This window comes from Anastrepha obliqua, chromosome 4, assembly GCF_027943255.1.
Source record: "Anastrepha obliqua isolate idAnaObli1 chromosome 4, idAnaObli1_1.0, whole genome shotgun sequence".
NCBI classification, from domain to species: domain Eukaryota; kingdom Metazoa; phylum Arthropoda; class Insecta; order Diptera; family Tephritidae; genus Anastrepha; species Anastrepha obliqua.
In genome coordinates, this window is record NC_072895.1 from 9910023 (window position 1) to 9934369 (window position 24347).

General features: G+C 34.8%; 1 protein-coding gene across 1 annotated transcript in view; it reads right to left on the reverse strand.

Annotated features, from left to right (window-relative positions):
• Positions 1-24138, reverse strand: part of LOC129245213 (protein masquerade-like) — a 41177-nt gene extending 17039 nt beyond the window's left edge. The window contains exons 1-2 of the mRNA XM_054883251.1: positions 23913-24138; positions 9228-9404 (exon numbers count right to left, since the gene is read on the reverse strand). Of these exons, the coding sequence (XP_054739226.1) occupies positions 9228-9404; positions 23913-24138 (403 nt within the window). The remainder of the gene's footprint in view (positions 1-9227; positions 9405-23912) is intronic.
• Between the last annotated feature and the right edge of the window lie 209 nt (positions 24139-24347).

Consider the following 24347-nt stretch of genomic DNA (forward strand, 5'->3'; position numbering starts at 1 on the left):
GTGGTTCACATTCAACATCGGCCCTTGAAATTAAATTTATTTCATTTATAAAGCGCGCTTCATAACCTGGCATAGCACAAGGACTCATTGACAAGTGTCGTATTCTCACTATTTTTTTATATGAAAGAAAACGCCGACACTATCAGCAAACTAATTTTCATAAATAGACGTGAATTTTGAACTGGTGCTTACTTATCGTACCAAAACTCATTTGGGTGAATGGTATAAAAGAAATTTTTACGAGTGCTGATTCAAAAAAAAAATTAAATTTTTATGAAGAATTTTTTAACTTTTTTTAATTTGCTTAAAGTCAAAGCTTAGATTTCTATGTTTTTTTTTAAGAAAATCAACTATATTTTAATGAAAAAAAGGTAATAATTAGATAAGATACAAATAAAATGCTAAAACTTGCCAATAAGCGCCAGTACTAGAGTTATGAAGGGTACCTCATTTAATGCAAATATAACTCAACCAGATAGTAAAATATTTTTAAATTTTTTTTAATTAAAAAATAAACGATAAAAGAACTACTTGAGCACCTCAAGCAAACGGTGTATATCACGAAGTAACAACAATGAAATTTTATGCAAAACTTCAAAAAAAAAAAAAAATGGAAAATACTCGCAGAAATTTCACTTTCAAATGCGGTAGAAAATGTTGAACGAAATTTGCAGCTGTTTATTTTATTTGCCCTAAAAGTAGGTGTTTTTTATTGTTTTTGTTTTTAATTATTATACTTTAGGTTTAACATTCGGTTAAATCTCATTTTATAGCCAAAACTCGTGTCTGTAGTTGAGTTGTTTTATTTATTTTATATTTAATTCTCTACTCACTGCAGTCACCGCTACAATCGTCAATTTATGCTTCGGTGCCGCAGACAATTTCATTAATGTCCCAAACAAGACCTAACTGTTGATCCACGCGTACTTCACCTTCACTGCCTGCGCTTCTGCTTTACCTGGTTTTTCACTTTTTATTTTCCTCAAAAAAAGTTTGCTACGTCGGCCATCGTCTTGGCATTACATATGCACCCGCAGCTATAATAAAGCGAAAATTCCCAGAAAACTTCAAAGTTCACTCACACACGCACACACACACACTCATGCGCTCGTTAAGCGGAAATGGCAAAGTCGTTGGAGAAGAAAGTGAAATTAAAAGATTAAACAACAAGATTAGTGGGGTGAAACAGAAAATAAAAAATTAAAAAAAAAATTAAAAAAACAAAAATTAAAATAAATAAAATTAAAAAAAGTAGAATCTACTGCTTGTGGTTCGGAAAAGTGGTGTCGTAATAAAAATAATTCACTTCCGTTCACAAGTAGGAGGCTTCATTTAGAGACGCGTAACAATGTTTATTGGTGTAAATAAGAGCAATTTAAATTAACACAAAATTATTTCCAGCTTAAAAAAATACCCGGTGTATTTTGTGCCGACTCATAAGTCAAAAATTCAAATTTCTGCTTTCAAAATATTAGATTTAGTGAAAAGTTCTGTGTGTTGTTTGCTTTTCTTTTCGATAATTTAGTTATAAATGTGACCACAATTCTCTTGGTGCTAGGTTCAGTGCTCTCTGTGAACATAAAATATCGCATGATAGAAAAAAATTCTCTAATAGCGGTTGGCAAACGGCAGGCTATTTTTATAAAGGGTGGTTAAATTTCAAATGAAGTTGAATGTAAACCACACCTAAACGTCAAGTTTTTTCTGCATTTTATCTAACACTTTTCAGTATCAGATTAAGGGGGGACCCTCATTTATCGGGTCAAAAAAATCGATTTTTTGGAAATAATTTTAATCTATTCTACAACTATTTAAGAATATACTTTCAAAATTTCAAGTCGATATCTGTATTTTTGAAGGAGTGACAAAATTTTTAACAGGACGCGACGGGTGGCCTGATCGCCTGTATCCAAAACTTTAAACGCGTTTTTCTCGAAACATCATTTTTCGATTTTGTGTACACAATTGAGAACGCTGTATTGAACCAATCAGGCTTTACAATAGCTCATTTTAAAGATAATTAAATTGTTTTCAATGTGACATTAAGTGTTTTTTAAAAAAAAAAGATTTTCATATTTTTTTGTAATTTTAAAGTCAATTTTTATGCATGAAAAATCACTTTTAACATAAAACTGGGTAAAAAATATCAATTTCGACATTTTTTTTTTTAATCAAAATGTCACATCGAAGGTATTATCCTAAAGTTTTAAAACAAATTTGGTTTTTTTATTTCAGAAAAAAATTCAGAGCGCTAGAATGTACACAGATAGAATGAGGTGCCATGGACGAGGTGTATATTTCCATACTTAAAATGTTTTTTTTCTTCTCCGAAAATTTTTGTAGACAGTCAAGACATTTATTAAAGTACTTTATGAATTACAAAACGTTTGAAGTTATTTTACCTGAGAAAAAAATTCCCAAAAATGATGCATTTTTCGACCGTCTAAATGAGGGTCCCCCCTTAATTCAATTTGAACCATGGAAAGACACGCAATCGAGCAATGCGTTAAAGTTATTCAGGCTTATTATGGAAACGGGCGTTCGGTCAATTTAATCGTCCAAATGTGCGTACAATCGGAAAAATTGCGCAAAAGTTTGAGCAAACCGGGTCTGCAGGAGGTGTGAAAACACCAGTGCATGCTCGTACAGCTCGTAATGCAGAAAATATTGCTGCTGTTCGCGATAGTGTGGTTGAAGAGCCGTCCACCTCAACTCGTCGTCGTGCCCAAAAACTGCACCTCTCACGCTCGTCATTGATGCACATTATGCATAAAGACTTGCATTTACACGCTTCCACGGTGCAATTCACTCAAGAACTAAAGCCTCTTGACCATTTCAAGCGTCGTCAATGGTCAGAATGGTGGCAGGAAATGGCAACAGTGAATGACCAATTTTCGAAAAAAATCATCTTCAGTGGATTCGTCAATAAGCAGAATTGCCGCATTTGGGCGAATGATAATCCAAGAGTGATGGCCGAAAAACCAATGCATCGACAAAGAGTGACTGTTTGGTGCGGTTTATGGGCCGGCGGCATCATTGGGACGTATTTTTACCAGAATGAGGCTGGTCAGGCAGTTACTGTGAATGGTGTTCGCTATCGTGAGATGCTAACGAACTTTTTATGGCCCGAATTGGAAGATATGGATGTGGACGATATGTGGTTTCAACAGAACGGTGCCACTTGTCACACAGCTAACGAAACAATGGCTCTTTTGCGCGAAAAAATTGATGGCCGAATAATCTCACGTCGCAGATTATGTGATTTGACACCGTTGGACTTCTTTCTTTGGGGTTATTTGAAAGAAAAGGTGTACGTCGATAAGCCAGCAACAATTCAAGAGCTTAAGGATGACATAATTCGGCATATTATGTCTTAGCGTCATCGAAAATTTGGACCATCAGATGGAAGTGTGCCGCCGAGACCGTGGCTGCCGTTTAGCCAATATTTTGTTTCACACGTAATTGAGTTCTACTAATAGTATTATAATAAAGAGAAATGACAATAATTTCTTAAAAAAGTTGTATTTTATTTAAACTCAACACTGGCCTTTGATACTTAACCACCCTTTATTAAGAAAAATATTTAGAGGCATATTAAAGTGATATACCTCTGATCTGGTATTTACTTGGTGGTCGGTCAAATTCGTATTCGCGTTATCATCATGCAAAATTCAAGAATTGTTTGCTGACATTTCCGGCCGTTTGCGACGTACAGCTCTCTCAAACACTTCAAAACGGGCAAATAATATTCCTGACTGACTGTCTGGCCCGACAACATAAGAAAAAAATATGGACCGGCTCCAACGTGCGCGGTTCGTTGAAATTAAACATTCCCGGTACTTTTTGACCATAGGGCATATTCTCATGTAGGTATGTATCTAAAAGGTATAAGTATGTATGTCTATTGAAAATATTGTATTGTGTGGCTATAGGCAGATATCTTCATGGGCGTATAAATAAAGTTACGCTGATACTTTATAAGCTTTCAAACTAAAAATGCTGTACAAAAACAAAAATAAAATTAAAAAAAATAAAATAAATAAATAAAAAATAATTAAAATATAAATAAAAAAACAAAAGGCATCCCAAAAATCGAGCTTAACGTTACAAAAGACTTAAGCGAGCAACTTGAAACGGCGCAAATTGTGGAAAAATTTCGATGGGAAAATAAACGCGCAACTTAGCGATTGAAACAAATAAAAGAGCAATTAGAAAATAAAATAAAAAATATCAAAACCTAAACAGTCCCCATACGGGTATTGTGGAAAATAAAAACAAACTCAACAAATGCAACAAAAACAGCAGCAAGCAAAAATATGGTGAAGAGCAATGCGTGGAAGTTATCAGAGCGCAACGCCAATGCATGCGCCGTTATTGTTATTGTTATTTTTGTTTTCCCCCATTGCTTTTGCTTATGCGGCGCGCTCGCTGCTGGCATTCATTGATATTGTTACTATTTTATTGTGGTTATCGTATGGGTTTTTGTTTGTTTTTGTTTTGCTGTGTGATCGGTTGCATGCGCATCGAGTTTTATATAAGAAAAATGCTTTGTCTTAATGCAAAAGCTATCAAAGCAAATAAATAAAAGAAAATATGTAGCAATGTAAAACTTAAAATTTGCGCTGACCAACGTTGAACTGTAGACGTCACTCAGATGTTCGTTGAAGTGGTCGCAGCGCAGCAGGGATGTTCAAACTTTGTTCAGACTTTGGCTGAGAATGCAAACTCTTTTCAGGTAGGTGGGTGAAATGGTTGAAGTGCACCTGACACTCCTCAAATAGCACTAAAGTGGCGTTTTGATACCATTATGAGACCTCCAACAGGCAGATATCTACAGCCAACCAGAGCTGTTGATATAATGGAGTAGATTGATTGGATTTAGGTTGGCGCACTGCCCCAGGCTATCGAAAAAAGGAGCTCCCAGTGACGTTAGTCTTCTAGCTGCCAAGCCCGGACATTTTTACAGAGAAAATGCTCAACAGTCTCCTTCTCTGAAAGGTCCCTACAACTTCTGCAATGGGGGTTAAATGGTAATCCTAACTTTTCCGCGTGCTTTCCGATCGTCCAGTGGCCGGTAAACAAGATATACACAAGTTTGGAAATCGAATAGGGAGGAGTCCAAAGGGCTTTCTGAGTCTTCCGTATATCGTAATGGGGCCAAAGTGTTTTCGAAATAGCACATGAAGAAATGGAGCTCCATCTTTTCTGCGTTTTCCTGAGAAATAATTTGCACAATTCCCCTTTAACAACTGTCAGGGGGATGCCAATGACCGGGTAGCAGGTCTCTGATACCAATTCAGTCCCCTTCCTGGCAAGCTCATCAGCAATTCCCTCTATGTTCCTATGTCCTGAAACCCAGATCAGAGAAATGGTACCTGCACACCCAAGAGATTTGATCTCCTCCTTACAGGAGTTTACTAATTTCGTTCTGCACCATGGTGTCGTCAGAGCCTTAATCGCGGCTTGACTATCAGAGAAAATGTTAATATCTCCCTCGCATTTTGCATGCCTGCAAGATCGCAAAGACTTCTGCTTGAAGACTTCTTTGAGATTTTGTGTGTTAATTATTTTAAAGATTTTCACACTTAAATTTTGAAATAAGTTACGCTGGCGACTATAATGGATGCATGATGACTATTCTTTTAAGTTTTTTTTAAATATTATTATTTGTAGAATTGAAATGCCAGTAAGAAAAATATTGTTCTTGCCCTAACCAAAGCCATATAAATCGAACTTTGCACAAAATTAAAAACAAAAATCAGCAAATTTCGTTTAACACATTTGGCACTCGAATGTTAATGTGCGACAGCTTAATTTTCGTAATGGCTCTGAAATCAATAGCTTTCACACCATTTTCTAAGAAAAAATCTTGGGTTCCGGTCTTCGGTCGTCTTGGGCTTCGTCAATTACGCTTGCTACTCCTCAATATGTTATATTTTTAATTTTCCAATCGGAGTCTTGAAAATATTTGGGTATTGACTCATGAAATTCTAGTAAAATTAAATGACGACTCTTCCTATTTTTTTTAATATAAATGCAGTTAACAAAAATTTGTACTGATTTTTCGAATATCTTTGCAAACTTTCTTACGCATTTTCATATGGAATCAAATGTAAAAAAAAAACAAATTGAAAAAATGCAATTTTGATACTTCAAACGCTTGAACTTGTTTTGCTGTAATTTCATAAGCAGCAGACATTCTACAAAATCCAAATTAAGTTTAAAGCTTGGATAAAAATTTGATATACAATACTTTTTTAAATTTTTCCTCCATTTGTGGAACAACATCAAGACGAACGCGACAAATAGGAGGAGAAGTTTGGCCACACACCTAACAACAGCGCACGGCCCAAAGAAAACAGTTTACGTGAAAAGCATAACGATTCAGACTTGAGAGAGCGAAGGAGTTGCTTCGTTTGGCCGAAAGCGGTCAATTTCCGAACATTGTGTTTTTTGACGAGAAAATTTTTCAAATTGGCCACTAGGAGGCAGCACCTGCCACAGATAATGGTTTGGGCCGGTGTAAGCACAGATGGGCGCTCTCCAATCGTTTTCATCGAGCCTGGCGTCAAGGTAATTGCGAAATATTATCGGTAAGTTATTTTGGAGGTTGCTTTGAAGCCGTGGGATGACAAATATTTGAGTGGCAGACCATAGACGTTTCAGCGGGACTCGGCACCGTTTCACAAAGCTCGAGGCGCTGTAAAAAGCCATTGTCCGCGAGTGGACCAAAATATCTGCAAGTCACGCCACTTCAGGGAAACCAGTAAGAATACTGGATTTCTTATTAAAGTTTTAATAATCCATTTATCCGACAGATGCCACCCTTAAAGTCATCTACAGGAAGCGCAAAGGAAAGAGTTGTGTTAGGTTAATTCATAAATAGGTGAAGCTAACACGGATATCCCGAGACAACCGAAGAAAACAGGAGAGTAATTGGCATCCGATTTATAGCATTCATGCGAATAGAGTAGGTAAACGTGGTGTTGGTTCCTCAATGAATATCGCCCAAAGCCTGTCGATATTTAGATGGGGCCAGTGATTTTTACATATTTGATTTTTTCTTGCAAATTATATATTTATTCCTCAATATCCATTTTGTTCGCAACAATACTCCATTTCGCGCTTTCTTTGCTTTTCTCTTTCTGTTTTGGGAACAGAAAAATGGCGCAGGAGCACAAGTCCGCTAAAAATGATGGCTAGACATGATTACGGACTGGCGTTTTGCCAATATCGTGACATATTTTTTTAGTAGTAAATAGCCTTGAACACATTGCAATAAAAAAGTGAAACTTTCGAGGCAGACAAAGAAAGAGGGCGAGGCTCGAGAGAGTGAGAGAGAGAAAGAATATATATCTAAATAAATTCACAACATTTGCAGAGAATACAAATAGACAAAATTTACAAAAAACGGAGAAGGGTCGATCGATGTAGGTAAACGGCGGACACAAACCGTGACAACAACGCGCACTACTCCGAGCGTTTATCACCCGCACAAACGCAGCGATTCCAGGACTGCAGCAACGGCACAAATAACCGCAAGGCAATACCAATAAATACGACGCCGGAATGGATAGCACTTTATAGTACGTACAAGCACTAGCCAGGAAACGGAAATAAGCGCCAAGATGTAGGCACCAAAAAAAACCCAAAAAACAGGGACCAAAAAACGCCCCAAACAGTAGGCAGCAAGGAAATATAACGCCAAAAAATTCAGACCAAAAAACGCCACAAACAGTAGGCACCAAAAATATATTTCCTACAATTTTGCACCAACAAACAAGCGCCAAAAAGTAGGCACCAAAAATATATTTCCTAGAAGTTTGCACCTTGTTGCACCAAAAAGTAGGTAAAGTTATTTCTCACTAGAAATTAGCAGCCACAAGGAAAAACTCAGGAAAAATAGCCTAAAGTGTATCTAAGATATATATAAGGTATAGCTCTCTCTCTCTCCTTTTCCTCTACGGTATATCTTTTTTCTCTCTCGCGGAACGAAATTCATCGACGCCTAAGAAGTTTTACTTGAAAAGAAACAAAATTCTGCAAAATTTTAAAAGTTAATTTTTTTCTCAAAAACGTACTGCCTGGATTGTTCAAAGCGATGATAGCTTCCCATAAGTCTAGAAGGCACTTCAATTTCCACCATGAATGCCCTTACTCATTAAAGCAGACTTCATTGTGTACGAGATGTAATCAGGACATCAGAAAATATCTGCAGTTTTATCGATTACAGTACCAATTACTAGTAGTCATACATTCCCGATAAATTTCATTCGCACCCGATAGATTTTCTACAAGGTAAGTCTTGCCTATTTCCCATAAAAAGTTAAACGTCGAAGAGGAATTAATTCAAAAGTTTCAGAAGAGCATACCAGAAGATTACGCAAAATGTTTTAACCTCTGTTGAAATTGAATTTTGGCAATTTTAAGAAAAAATTTAATTTCATTTTTGACAATACCAGTGTTTTTAGGATATTATAACTCCCTTTAAAATTTAACAAAAATGTAGTTCTAAATCCTCGAATGGCTCAAAGTATGACTCAAAGTCCTGAGAGTTTTATGGAGAGAAGTGGAGAGAGTGATTTTAATTGTGTTATCTATGCACGGCATAATAATTTACCTTACAGTCTGTCATAAGACTAAAAAAGTAAGCTCATGGGGCCATCAATCAACAAATATGCACATAACTACATATTTTCTACTTATTTTCAAAAACTCTAATAAAAATTTTATAAATACACTTTTGGCACAACATTTCGCAAAAAGTTTGTGCACACCTGCCACTGCGCCAATGCGCGGTTCAAGCACCCACAGCCACCTTCAATCGAGCTCGTAGCGACTGCGCATGCGCAATACATCGACTTAAAAAGTGCAGCACGTTGCATGCACGTTTACATTGTGCCACATATTTACATGCACGAGTGTACGTATGTAAGTGCTGCAACTGTTGTCATTTGCGAAACTTCGCTTCAAAAAGTGAACTGAATTATATCTATTGCGCAAAACAATTCAACGAAATTATTCAGCCAAATTACATAAGCGCAATTCGCCAGCCATTATAGCATTTTACTTAGCATAAAACTCAAAATTATATGCAGACAAATTCAGAGTGCCTGCCGCTACAGCGTTGCAAAATTACATCAAAGGCATTCTAAGATTATTTCAAACGATTTTCTTTCGCTTCGACTATTCTAACTTTACGATCTGCTTCCACGCATTCTACTCACTTGTGTTATTCACTTGACCCGCATGCGTGTCCTCGGCATCGAGGTCTTTATCCACACAGCACGACCAAATCATGCCGCCCGAACAGAGGTCAAGCGGTTTACCACCGCCCAGTACACACGAAATGGAAAGACCGCACTCGAATTTGTGTCCACGAAAGCGGCAAGTCTGCGGAATCACTGAAAAGGAAAAACAAGAAAATGGGGAGAAAAGGAGAAAAAGAAGAAATGAAAACGGGTTAATAGAAATTGAAACAGTGTGTGGTAAAGTGGTAATAAAGATATGAGATATGTTGGAGTATAAAAGCTTGAATGCATGTACAGTGAGAGCCACTAAAAATCGTATAGCTGAGTTTTTGTGATGCTTTCGCATTTCTTTTGCTTTGAGTAATTTTTCATTAAAACACAATTTACAACATAAGAAATGGAAGACAAATCAAGATTATAAAAATCAAACAAAAAAATTTTGAAAACTTTTTCTAAAATAAAAACTTATTAAATTTTCGAATCACGAAAAATTTTGAAAATTTTTTCTAAAAAAAAACTTATTAAATTTTCAAATCAATGATGAATGTTTCCGAATTCTGTTTAAAAGCCTGGAAAAATCAAAATTAAAAAAGAAAAAGAAAAAAAAACTTTTGAAAAATTTGGAAATTTCATGAATTTTTTTTTTTTTTTTTTGAAAAATTTGGAAATTTCATGAAATTTGTTTTTTTTTTTAATTTGGAAATTTTATCAAATTTTTTTTTTTTTTAATTTGGAAATTTCATCAATAATTTTTTTTCAAGATCTTTCAATAGCGTATATTCAAAAATCCAATCGAAAAATTTTGGAAAAATAATTACAAAATTTACCCTTCTGGTGTTAGGATTGAATTACTAAATAAATAAGTAAATATATAAATAACGGAATATTGCCATCTTTTCAAAATTTTCGAACTTATTCATAAAAAATTACTGAAATTTTTTTAAATTATACTCAAATTTAAAATTTGTAAAAGAAAAAAAGAAAAAATTTAATGAAATTTCTTAAAAAACCGTATTTAAAAAAAACTACTGAATAATTTTTAAACTACTTAAATACTTTAAATTACTTAAAAATTATTTTAAATTACTTAAAAATTATTTTACTATGGAAAATTATTTGAAATATGGAAATAACCGAAAGTGAACTAAATTTGATAGACTTTCTTTAATCGCACATGCATTTTCTGAAAAACAATTTTGAATTCATCAAGTTTAAAAAAAAATTGAAATTTAAAATTTGTAAAAGAAATGAAATTTAATGAAATTTCCTAGAGCTATCGCACCTGCTTTTTCTTAAAAACCATTTTCGAATAATGAAATTTTGTAAGAATTTTTTCAAGATTTTTTCAAACTGTCTGCCCAAGAACGTCGATTGAAAAATTTGTAACAATAATTGAATTTTGAAACCTTTACAGAATTTTCAAAACTGTATGAGAAATCTTTAAATTACATTGAAATTTAAAATATGGAAATAACTGTTATTGAACTTAACATGAATTTTCTGAAAAAGAATTTGGCAATAATGAAGTTTTTAAAAAAAAAAAATTCCTAATTGCACTTTGAGCTGCGATAGAAATAGCGTAAAAGTCGAAGGGAAGTAAGTGCAAAGTGGGGATTATGGCATCACAGGGAAAAATTCTACATGCTCCAGTTATGTCAATACATACAGTCCTTGGCACCTTCCCCAATTTAGTGACATTGAAGCCCTTCTGAAGAGCTTCTCAGCAAACCATCCAAATGTTAAAATTAACAGAACCACTACGCTGATCATCCAAAACACGACCTTTGGCTTGAGTCCCCCTTTTTGTCCAACTTAGATTTGGAGGAGTAGTAATCTATCCGATTTTCAATGTGTAGTTTCCAATGGAGCTTGGAGTCAAGTATCACTCCAATATGCTTAAGAACGTGGTTGTTTAATTTGGAAAGTCTAAAGGATGGAGGTTTATATTTTCTGGTAAATATCACCAGCTTCGTTTAGTCAGAAAACAATTTTGAAATAATGAAGTTTTTTTAAACAATTTCCAGATTTTTCAAAACTGTCTACTCAAAAAGCCCAATTGAAAAATTTAGAATAATAATGGAATTTTGATATCTTTCCAGAATTTTCAAAACCTAAAAAAACTACTGAAAATTACATTTAAATAAAAAAATTGGAAGATAAATCTAAGTTTAATAGAATTTGGTAGACCTTTGTTTATGAATTATCACACCTGCATTTTCCGCAAAAAAATTATGTAATAAATAAATTTTGTAAACTTTTTTAAGGTCTTTAAAAACTGCATACTGAAAAAATACACTGTTGAAAACTTCTTAAATTAAAATTATTGAAATTTTAAATTTGAAAAAAAAAACTAAATTAAAGTTGATAAAATTTGGACGAAGCTTGTTTTAGAATACCTATCACACTTCCATCGTTTAAAAAAAAATAAAAAACTATTTATAAATTTTTGAAGTAAGAAAATGTGCCAAACTAAAAATAGTCGAAGCTTGTTTTTAAGGACTTATCAATCCACAATTTCTAAAAAAAAAAATAAAAAAATTTACAATTTTTCAAGTATACAAATTGCGTAAAGCGTTTTTTAAGAATTCGCCAAACTGTATTTTTCGAGGCAAACATATGTATTTGAAATATGATATAATTTTTCGAATTTTTTTCAAGATTTTTTAAAGGTTCATGCATCAAAATATTTTGAATACACAAAATTTGGCAACTTTTTTAAGACATTTCAAAACAGGAAACTCAATCAAAAACAAAATTCTCAAAGAATTTAAAGCTATCCTCTCATAAAGTGAAAATTTTGAATTAAAAAAAATGAAGTTCAGATAAAATTTAGTCTAAACTTGTTATTGAAGACTTATCGAAACACAATTTCCAAAAAAAAGCATATACATTTTTGGAAAATAAAAATTATGCCAAGTTGTTTTTAAATCAACAAAATCAACCTGTGGCTCAAAAAATGGAGAATAAAGCCCAGTACAAGACACATTCACTTTTAAGCGAGACGCTTGCCCATCCGTCAAACTCAACGATATGGAAATTCCACAAATCAATGAAACCAAATATCTAGGAATACATCTAGACAGAAAATAAACGTGGAAAACACATATATTCTCAAAAATAAAAGCATTTGGTATTAAAATCAGAGGCCTTCATTGGATTTTAAATCGTCATTCCCAAGTTTCTGCCAAAAGCAAATTGCTCTTATACTCAGCAGCTCTAAAACCCGTGTGGACATATGGTATTCAATTTTGGGGCGCTGCGGCAAACTCCAATATCGAAATTTTACAACGACTTCAGTCAAAAAAATTAAAAATAATCACCAACTCACCCTACTATATTGAGGAGAAATATGCAAGATCCCACAATCACAGGCTCTTAGCTCACTCTAACTCCTTAATAACGGAAATGATAGCAAATCCCATTGCTTTTACCCGACTCAAAAGAAAATCCACCACAGATCTCCTCTTCTAGTGGAAAAAACTTAAATGGGCTGTACCATTGGGTGCATCCCATAAGCGACTGAAATTCTCTAGCTGCTAGTTTAAATTATTCTACAAATATTGCCTAATGTTTGTATACAGCTTGCAATAAAAGTGTTCTTAAACAAAAAAAAAAGTTGTTTTTAAGAATTCTCGAGACTGCATTTTTTAAGGCACAAATATTTGAAATGTGAGGAAATTTTGCCGATTTCTGTTCACAAATTTTCAATACTTCATAAAAAGAACAATTTTTAATATATAAAATTTTGTAGGCTCTGTGTTAAGACCTTCCAAACCGCAAACTAAAAAAAAAATGTTAAACATTTTTTTAATTATGTATTGAAATTTTACATATGAAAACAAATTGTTATTTGGTCGATACCTGTTTTTAATGATTTGTCAAACCTTCATTTTCAAAAAAAACGCAGAAAAATTTTCATGAAGCTTTTTTCAAGAATTTTCCAAACTATTTTGAAGGCAAAAGTATTAAAAATGTGATGAAGGAATTTTGCCGAGTTTTGTTTTTTAATCAAAGAAAATTTTGAAGTACTTCAGACTTTATTTTGTATGGCTGCGCCGAAATATGCTTTTTTTTTAATTCCGATAAAAAAGTTTGAAATTTCGTTGAAAAACTTTGAAGTTATGAAGGAATTTTGTAAACTTTTTGAAGGCAAAAATATTAAAAATATGATGAAAGAATTCTGCAGTTTTTTTTTAATCAAAGAAAATTTTTAACTCTTTCAGACTTTATTATATTTATTATTATCACTTTATTATACCAAAATTTTGTGTGGCTGCACCGAAATTTGTTTTTTTTAATTGTGACAGAAAAGTTTGAAGTTTCGTTGAAAAATTTTGAAGATACGAATACATTTTATAGACTTCTTTCTAGTATTTTCCAAAACTGCATTCTCAAACAAACTAGTCTTAATTTTCATTCTTTAAAATTTCTTAATTTAAATACAAAAGCTGCAGCTATGAAATTCATTTTCTACTTTTCTCAAGACTTATAACAACTTCATACTCAAAAACTATTATAAAAAAATCCAAAACTTTTTTCAGTATTTTCAAATACTGCAGTAATAATTAATAAATAATAAAGACTAATAATAATAACAAAAAAAAATAATAATAATTTTTTAAGGCAAAAATATTTGAAATATGACGAACTGTTGTCAATTATTCTCTGAAAATTTTTTTAACCCTTTGCGATCGGCAAAATTCTCTGATGATAGTACCAGCTGGTCGGAACATATTTCGCTGCGCCGAGTTATTTCTTCTTTAGTGATTTAAAACAAATATATGGATATTAGAAAACACAAAATTCGTTGAAACAGATTCATTGCGTTAAATTTTAAAGCAAAATTACTGATCCCTACTCTACTGAGCCCGAAAATCTTTTCTTTCCTATTAATGACATCTTATGTCCAGGCTGGTGGCTTCGACTTTTACGACAACTTGCGAATGGCGCTACTGTGCCGGTATCAACGGCAAAGGATTGAAACATCATAATTAAAAAAAAAATAATAACTAAAAATTTTGGTATTTATCAAATTTTGTAGAATTGCCTCACTATTTGCCAGACTGCATTTTCAGAAAGAGCAAGTTTCAGTTTTGGTGAAATTGAATGAAATTGAAATCGAATTGTGTGAAAATGTTTCAAAATTTTTTTATATAAGAGCTTTTGAAAAATTATGGAGGTAGGATGAAATTTTGCTGAATTTATTTCAAGACTTCATTCTACAAAAAAAATAAATAAATATGAAACAAAATTTTGGAAAATTTGGCCCAATATTTTTGAATATTTTCCAAAAATTAATTCTAAAAAGGAATTTTCAAATATGCTGAAATGTTGTCCCTTTTGCTTTACACATAGATTTTCAAAATTTATTCTCAAGAAAAATCCAATGTGAAATTTCTGGGCTTAATAATTTTAACCAAATTTATTGAAAAGAGTTAAATTATTTTATTGAGATATTTCCAAGCTGCACATTTAGTCAACATTTAAATTATGATAAAATATTTTCGATTTTTTTCCAGATTTTTCACAACTTCATACCTAAATGATAGGAAGCTATGGAAAAATTTTGAAATTTCATGAATTCTATATATTCGTAAACTTTTCGGCAAATCTTTCAACACTGCTTTTCACAAAAAAACTTATTTACTTAAAGAAAATTGTATTCATAAAAAAATAAAGAAAGTGTACCTATGCATAAAAAAAATTTTATTAAAAAAAATTTATTTAAAAAAAATCTATTTAAAAATAAAATTATTTATAAATAAAAAATGTATTCATAAAAAAAAATGTATTTATAAAAAAAATTTTATTTGTAAAAAAAATTTATTAATGTAAAACAAAGTTTATTGAAAAAAAAAATAAAAAAAGTATGTATAAGAATCATTTTCTTAAAAAAAAATTTATTTAGAAAAAAAATTTATTTAAAAAAAAATTTCACTTGTTCCCTATCGATCTGGCTGGTAAAGCGATTGCAGCGAAAGCAGCGACACGCATGAATGGTACATCGAAATGGAATAAGTATCTTGTCCATTCGGCCATACTGAACAGGAACACTGTTATTTCTTCCGACATAGACTATCATGTAAGTCTTCCAACACCACCCTTGCTATTCTCCTGTTCACTCCCAGCTAAGGAAGAATGGAAGACAAATCTTACCGAAATCGATGGCCCTTTGATTATACGGGTGGGCCATATAGCGTTTGCTTTTTGAACCACCTATTTTTTTGAGAACGGTAACACAAATGACAAATGTGTTCATAATTTACTTAAAGGTTTGACATTTACGAAATGGGACGCTATACGCTTGAATAAAATTGGGAAATATTGAAAACCTATTTGCAAAGTGGTGCGTCTTCTTCTTCTTCCGCGGTTACAGTAAATTGCGAGCGTTACCGTAACATGCTCAACGAGTTGTTTCCAAAAATTTAAGGGGATGGCATGGACGACATTTGGTTTCAACAGGACGGTGCAACTTGTCACACTGCCAAAGTTACACTCGAACTTTTGGCTACCGTTTTTGAAAACCGAATAATCAGCCGAAATTCCGATATCAATTGGCCGCCTCAGAGCTGTGATTTAAGCCCGTGGACTATTTTTTGTGGGGAGCCGTTGAAGACAAATGCTATGCGAACCATCCAGAGACGACTGATGCTTTAAAACACGAAATCGAGGTTGCCATTCATGAAATTGGAGACCAAACAATCGAAAATGTACTTAAAAATTGGGTTGATCGAATGGCCTACTGTAAAGCCAGTCGTGGCAGTCATTTGAACGATATTATTTTTCATTCATAAATGACAATGTTCGGTCTTCAAAATAAAGAAAAAAGTTTGAAAAAATGTTGATTAGCGGATTCAAAAAACAAATATTACATGGCCCACCCTATACAATCTGAAACAGACAAAAACCCTTATAAGTCTGTCGAAACACAAACTAAGGCATATAATATCTCTTATCACCGGCCACTGCCTTTTGGGCACTCACGCACGTCGGCTCAGGGTTCCTCAAAACAACCTGTGCAGATACTGCGAGGACGAAGATGTGGAAGTATCGAGCAGGCATTTGCTGTGCAGTTGTCCCGGTCTAGCCAGAAGTCGACTCGCTCTTCTAGGCTCTCCAACAATTGACAATCTTTCAGTACTCTCGGACCTGAAAATCGAATCTCTCATTAAATTCTCGAAACGAATTAATATCTTTGACCAAAATCTATAATAAAAATCTCGGTTAGGTGGGGAAATCATATAATATAATGAGCTCTAGGGCAACACAACGGACCCAACTTGCGGTTTATGTGACACTCCGATGCACTCACCCTTAAACCATATTTATAAAAAAATTTTAATTAAAAAAAAATTTATTAATATAAAAAACAATTTTATTTATAAAAAAGAAAAAAGATTGTATGTATAAAAAAATTGTATGAAAAAAAAAATATTTAAAAAAAATTTATTTATATAATAAAAAAAAATTTATTTATCAAAAAAAATTTAATTTATTAAAATAAAAAAACCGTTTTTGATGATATAGTAGTTACTTCTTTTAAACTGCATTTTAAAAACTTTCTGCGTTTTTTATTTGTGTTGAAATTTTGCTAATCAAAAGCAAAAGAAAAAACAAATTGTATCATGAAATTTTGTCCTTTTTGAAGTTTTCTAAAAAAACTTTGCTTTACTTCGCATGTAAATTATAGTTCTATACACACATATGTGGAAAGTATTACAAAGAGTCCACTGTACGATTTTCACTGAGCCTCACTGTACGTTTGTAACGCAAACGTTGATATGTAAAAATTATGAAAACTGGAAAAACATAAAAAAATTACATGAAAATGAGAAATGATTTTTTAGTGAAAAATAAGAGCTTGAAATTCACGTGCTTGAATGGCTCAGTGTTAGGCACACATACACACGAGCATGAGCAACACATACAGAGTACCAGCGAACAAATTTCATTTGGTAAATTTACACGCCAAGTCTTTCTTATTTAATGCGAATTTTGATTTTTGCTTGGCAGCAAAATAATTTTTTAATCGTTTGATTTTTTTAATTAACTTCTATTCATGCCTTGTGTCATGCCAATCACTTTATTGGGTAACAAAGACTTCAAGAGGTGAATGAAATAATTGCCATTCAATGAATATTCAGTGGCAAATCGCTCTCTGATTAACAAACCATAATAATTATGAACGGTCAAATAGTTTTGCGAAATGCGATATTGTTGACAGAGATGGAAAGGAGAATTTTTGAAACATTTTTTACTGAATTGAATGCCATACTTTCGTGTCTTACTCAAAGGTAGATGTACTTATATCTCACTCACAGATGAACTCAATGAATTTTTGTAGGTTATTTAGAAATGGGAAAGCAGCGAGAAATCAAGTAAAGATTCAGGTTACTATTCAACAATTGAAGCATATTGATGCTGCAATGGCTGCATGAATTCTTTAAAACATCGAGATAGTTCAGGGACAAGTGAAAATAGTACTACAAAATAGTACTACAAAACGGTCAGTGCAGTGAACTTTCCTGGACAACAAGTTTCTATTGCCAAATTTTTCTGAGAATGTAATATACTTTTTAAGTTTCAGATGAAAGCGAGCACTGTTGTGCAAGGCGCAGTGTTTTAATAGTTTTAATATCCAAAGAATCTGGGTTGGACTCTAAACAATAAACAGCTTTGATCATTGAACAGTAAAGTAAATGGCAAAATTTGTAGGAAAAGTTCAATCAAAGCCTTTGAAATACCAAATTCTTTTGATAGCGATACAGTGACAGACGTTACTCCCTATTACCAAAGTTCAGAATGAAAGTAAAATAAATTATTTTTATAAGGAAAATTCAATTTAAAATTAGCAAATCATAGCTAAGTTACAAAAAGGTTTTTTGTATGTAATATTCAACTCCTTTTGCTGTAGATTACTGCTTGGTACATTTTTGCCCTGAAAAAGGGTTCTCGTTAAAAGCAGCATCGAAATAAAATAAGAAATTGGAGGAGAAACTTGGACTAAATATTTTCAAACGATGTATGGGCAGCCTGTGGGTATTAAATCCACTTTCAGCAGAAAGCAGTAAGCTACTTGATAAGCGACGCAGCGACTTTATATCATCAGAATCTTATATGATACTTTCGTGTCCAACTTTTCTGTAATCGTTGAAGCGGTTGAAGTACCTCTCTGGAACTCGCCAAGTAGCCTAAAGTGCCATTTTGATGCCATTATGAGACCTCTAAACAGCAGGTATCTACAGCCGGTCAAAGCTGTTGATGCACAGAAGAAGACTGATGGGATTTAGGTTGTTGGCGCAATACCCCAAACTGTCGAAGAGAGGAGCACGAAGTGACCCTAATCGTCTAGCTGCCAAACTTGTACATTTACAGAAAAAGTGCTCAACAATCTCCAACCCTGAAAGGTACCCACAGCTTCCAAAATGGGAACTCAATGGTAAACTTAGTTTTCCTGCATGTATGCCTCTCGCCCGATGACCGATAAACACAGCTACAAGTTTGAAAATTCAATTACGAGGAATCGCTAGAGCTATCTGCGTCCTGTGTCTATTGTACTGAGGCAATAGGATTTTCGAAATAGCACACAAAGGAATGAAGCTCCATCTGTCATGTGCTTTTCTGAGAAATAAGTTGTGTAATTTCCCTTTAACAACAGTCTAGAGGATACCGGTACTTGATACGAGGGCCCTGAGACCAACTCAGTGGACTCCTTCCTGGCTAGCTCATCAGCGAGCTCAACAATTTCATTTACTTCTATGTTCCTGTGTCCTGAAACCCAGATCAGAGAAATGTTACGCAAGAGATTTTATCTTCTACTTACAGAAGCTTTCTATGGAGTTTGGTCCTATAACATGGCGTCTTTAAAAATTTGATCGCGGCTTAACTATCGGAGAAAATGTAAATATCTCCCTGGCTCCCATCTTTCTTAAGCATTTTGCACTCCTGCAGGATCGCAGAGACTTCTGTTTGAAGAACACTAGCAGTATTTGGCAGTTTTATGGATATAGATAAATTGGCTGATTTAGAGAAAACCCCTACTCCGACTCTCGATTCCATCTTGGAGTCTTCAGTGAAGATAGAGGTACCAGCTTTGTTGCAGATTTCCCCCTCGTTCCAATTCTGACTACTTGAAAAGATTGCCCTATCACGACCCTCAAACTACAGTTTGCGGATAAAGAGATCTGTTCGAAGTTCCGAGAAATACGGTATTAACTGCTTAAAAATGCTACTATGTCACTTGATAGAAGGAGATTGCCTCCAGAGTCCAATCTGCTTTAACCTGATTGTACTTTGAGCTGCGATGGAAATAACTTGAAAGTCTATGGGAAGTAAGTGCAAAATGGCATTCAAGGCAGCACAGGGACAAGTTCCACATGCTCCAGTGATACCAATAGATTCAGCCCTTTGCACCTTCCCCGGTTTAGTGACTTTAAAGCCCTTCTGAAGAGCTTTCCAGCAAACCAGGCATCCATACGTTAAAATTAACAGAACTACTACGTTGATCATTAAAAGCACGACCTGTGGCTTGAGTCCTCATTTTTTGCTGAACATAGATTTGCGGGAGTAGAAAGCTATACTGGCCTTCTTTACACTATTTTCAATGTATAGCTTCCAATGGAGGTTGGAGTGAAGTATCACTCCAAAATACCTATCATCCGATGAAAGCGATACAAAGGGTTTGTTTAATTTGAGAAGTCTAAAGTGTGTAGGTTTATATTTTCTAGTAAATAGCACCAGCTCCGTTTTGTCGGAGTTGACTTTCCAAACTTAACAAAACCTTAGCGATGACTGATGGAAACGGTCCCGATACGATTAGGATTACGTTAATGGCGTATGAACTACCTTAATCCCACGTTTATTATCATTTTCAGAGCTTCGTTAATAGCAACTAGCGAAAGTAGAGGCGAAATAGCATCACCCTGCAGGGGCACGAATCTAATGATTTTAGTCCCTTCTGCCACTGCATTAACTTCCGTACAGCCAAGCAGGGACGAGGTCCAGCGACAGATAGCCTCTTTTAGCCTCTAGTCTATCTAATGCAGTGGCAAGTGAGTCCACCCTAACGTTATTAAAAGCGCTTTCTATATCTATGAAGACCGTCAAAGTGGATTGTTTGCCCTGCAGAGATTTTTCCTCAGTCTCTAAAACCTCGTGCAAAACTGTTTCCGTGGGCTTTCCCTTCAGGTATGCGTGCTGCGCTGGAGATAGTTTGAAACCGATATGCGCTCGGATATGATAATCAATCAATCTGACAAGCACTTTTAGGATAAATAAGGTAAAAGTTATGAGTCTGAAGTCCTTGGGTGAGTCATGATCTGTCTTTCCTCATTTGGGTATGATAACAATTCTCGTGTTGTTCCAGTTGGTGGGGACATAATTAAAAGTTATACAAGCCATGCAGATTTCTTGCAGGGTAGGAACAACAAACGTATTTGGTGCCACTCGTGAAAGCTGTTTTCTTTGGAGGATCATTATCGAAACAGTTTCTCGACGTTTCCACAATTTTCACACCATTGAATTCATGTTTAGTGCAAAATTTAAATCCATTTCGGTTTTAATAATTCAAATCAATTTTTAAAACTAAAATATGAGAAACACGTGCAGAGGTAGATTTACTCAAGACCGCAACAATATTTAGAAACATTAAGTAATGGCGACATAATTTTTGGTGGGAATGTTAATCACAGACGTGCCAATCTAACAAAAAAAAGCAGAACTGAACAGAAACAGTTGACTTAGAGCGTCACCTGGTGGTTGTTCCGGGAACTTTTTGATCAAGGTGGCAGGATTGACCTACAACGCCATTTGTAAAAATGTCTATATTTTCTTATAATTCCAGAAGGAAAAAATAGATTAACGGAACCAACGAAAGCCTGAGTCTTGTCGAGGCGCTATGCTCCCGAGTGGAGAGAACAAGGAAAAAAATGATAATTATACGCCACCTTGTATACATATTCTCCTTTGTTCCATTGCGAAACATCATAAAATCGCTTCAAAAAAGTGAAGAAATACAATTTTTTTGCGGAGTTAAAGCAACGAAAACTAACTGAACAAAAAATTATCGATCAGACACCACAAGCACTAGATCAGATGACAATTGATTTAATATTATTTTAAATTTTGAATCATCATCCAATACTTTATTCCTTAAAGCAGCAAATACATGGCAACGAAATCCATAACCTCCTGTAGCACAGCCAAAGTCATGGGGTCTGAATGGAGCATAAGGGAACTGCAAAATTTTACGGAGTAGAAGATTGGTTTTAATATACAACGAGCTAATTTCAGACCAAATTCTTATAGGAAGACAGCGAGAATAACTAAGCTTTATCAGATTGACTTTTGCCGGTGCTGCTAAGACAAGAAAAAGCTAGAGACTAGCAGCAATCTGTTTTGCGACTGTCTTGCCCATGTAGCGAAATGCAACGAGTTTAGGGTGCCATTGCAAACCAAGTTGTCAAGTTATTCTACTCTACCGACTGCTTTAGAAAGTAGTAAGGGATCTATAAGCTCTTAGAGAAAAGAGTTTTGAGTTATAAGAGAAGAGTTTTGAGTTTAGGCGTGGCGAGAGAATTGTTAGCAGCCCACCAACCTAATCAAATCTAATCTGTGAATGCAAAGCAATCCTTAAAGATTGTTCAAGAATGTTAGAAGAAGTTTCATTTTGTTGCAAGGTGGAATAAATTTGCACTTATATGGGTTCTAGGGCACCGCGGTGTTCAAGGAAAATGAAATTGCCGATGAATTGGCCAACTGCGGATTAGCGGTTACCCCACAGGGAACAGAGTCAGCAGTCGAATTCAGTTTTATAGGAATCGTGAATTGGATTAGCGATTATGTGTGCAATTGACATAAAGTACGATGTTCCAGTCTAAAACGCTGCAGAGCTGCAAAGTGTTTTGTGACAAGCCCGAACAAAAAATTGTTGAACTTTCTTCTAAAACTTGGTAGAAATGTCGTTCGTTTCACGGTCGGTATTATCACAGAACACAATTCATGGGGTCAGTATACAGGGGTTGATTGAAAAGTAATGAGCCTTCCCGCGCGGAGCCTCTGCCAAGCGATCAACCGAATCGGCTGGTGGGGAAAATGATCGTTGCACCTTCCCCTTCCACTAGAAACCGGTCCCCAGTTCGCTGGCAACAGCGGTGCAGTCAACATCGCTCCGCGCGTGAAAGCTGTTTTAAAAGTGTGTTAGGATTTTGCAGTGGCGAAACTGCAGCGATCGTTGAAGCAACGTCACTCGATCAAATTTTGCGTAAAGCTAAACAAAACGAGTACCGAAACCATTGAGCTACTCAAGGAAGCTTACGGGGACCAATCTCTGTCCAGTGCCCAGATAAAATGGTGGCACAAGTCGTTCAATGAAGGCCGGGAGGACGAGGAAGACGAACAGCGATCTGGAAGGCCTTCGCTGACGCAAACAGACGAAGGTGTGAACCGGGTTCGTGAATTTTTGAACACTGACCGTCGTGCTAGTCTACATGAGATCAGCGAAGAGTTAAATTTAACTTATTACAATGTGCGGGAAATCGACCGGAAAACTTGAAATACGCAAAGTGTGTGCCGCCTTATTCTACACCTCTGCATTGGCCAAGATGGTGGTTCCGGTGCTTCCCCATCCTCCCTACCGCCCAGACCTATCCCCTCCGGACTTCTTCTTGTTCCCGCGTCTTAAAAGAAAGCTGAAGGGGAGGCGTTTCGACTCCATCGAGGCGAACCAAAAAACTGTGACAGCCGAATTGAACGCGATTCCGGCGGATGAGTTTGAAAAATGTTTTCTGCAGTAGGAGGACCGCTACCAGCGGTGTATTGACGGCCAAGGGTCCTATTTTGAAGAATATTAGTTGTATAAGCCAAAAGGTTTAATAAAACTACATAAAAAAAAGGCTCATTACTTTTCAATCAAACCCTGTATGACCGTCATTGAAATCATTGATAACCCGATTTGCTTGTCTTTCTTAGAGGAGGTGGATAGCACTGTGCATTTTCTCTGAGTGTCCTGCCTGTGCTAGAACAAGACTACGAATTTTTGGGTTTAAGGTTAAGAGAATGAGTGATATTCGTTCTCTGAAACTGGAGGGTATTTTCAGATTTGTCAAAGGATCCGGAAAATTCTCACAGTACTAGCTATCTCTGTCTCAGTCTCTGTTTTATACTATATCTTTCTCTCTGCCATTTCTCTTCTTTCCTCCTTCACTATCTACCCTTTTACTTTCTAGCACCTCGAACGCACTGGGCTGAGTTTTTTAGGAGTTACCATTTCCTCGGTGCTTCTTGGGTCGCCTTTTTCAAATTTCAATCTGTGAAACACTCACCAGTCCCTTTTGCTTCCGTCCTTCCTGTTACTTTTCTTTCCCCTCTTATTTCCCTTGCAGTGGCATTCCAAAGGACGAATTTGATTTTCGTCTAAGTGCGCACACTCTCTCGGGACAAGAATTTCAACCTTATCTGTGAAGCTAAGCTGTTAGCGAACTAAAGTGGGCTGAGGAAAACAATGAGTTTAAAACTGAAAGTAGCTAAAAGCGACGTATCAAACTACTGAATTATAAAAACACTGAACCCAATAACTGAATATCAAAGAGGAGTAGGTGGCACCAAAAAATTAAGTTTTTTTCTCAATAAATAAAACAGAAAAAAAGTATTGTGTTAAACTACTTCTCGACAGCATTTCCATGACTGAACCCTCGCTATAGTAACCGCCACCGCTGCTGCTGCGTCTCGACAAGGCGTCCAATATCAGCATGTCGTGCTCCTGTGCTGGGCTCGGATGCGCCAGAGCGCTTATGTTGCAGGTGTGTAGTGTTAAGCAAAGCACAAGGGAAAACACTCGCAACCAAGTATCCGTTTTGGCATAGCGTTTTCGGCGAGTGAACTTTGACATTTTCGTAAATATTTTTTTAAATTTTTTTTAAATATTTTTTATATACTGATTTTAATATATATTTTTTATATATATTAAATACTTTTTTTTTTAATATTTGTCTTTTCTTAATACTTGTTTAATATTTTTTAAATAATATTTTTTTTTTTTAATATTTTTTTAAATATATTTTTTATATTTTTTTAAACTCCTTTTTTTTAAATTAGTTT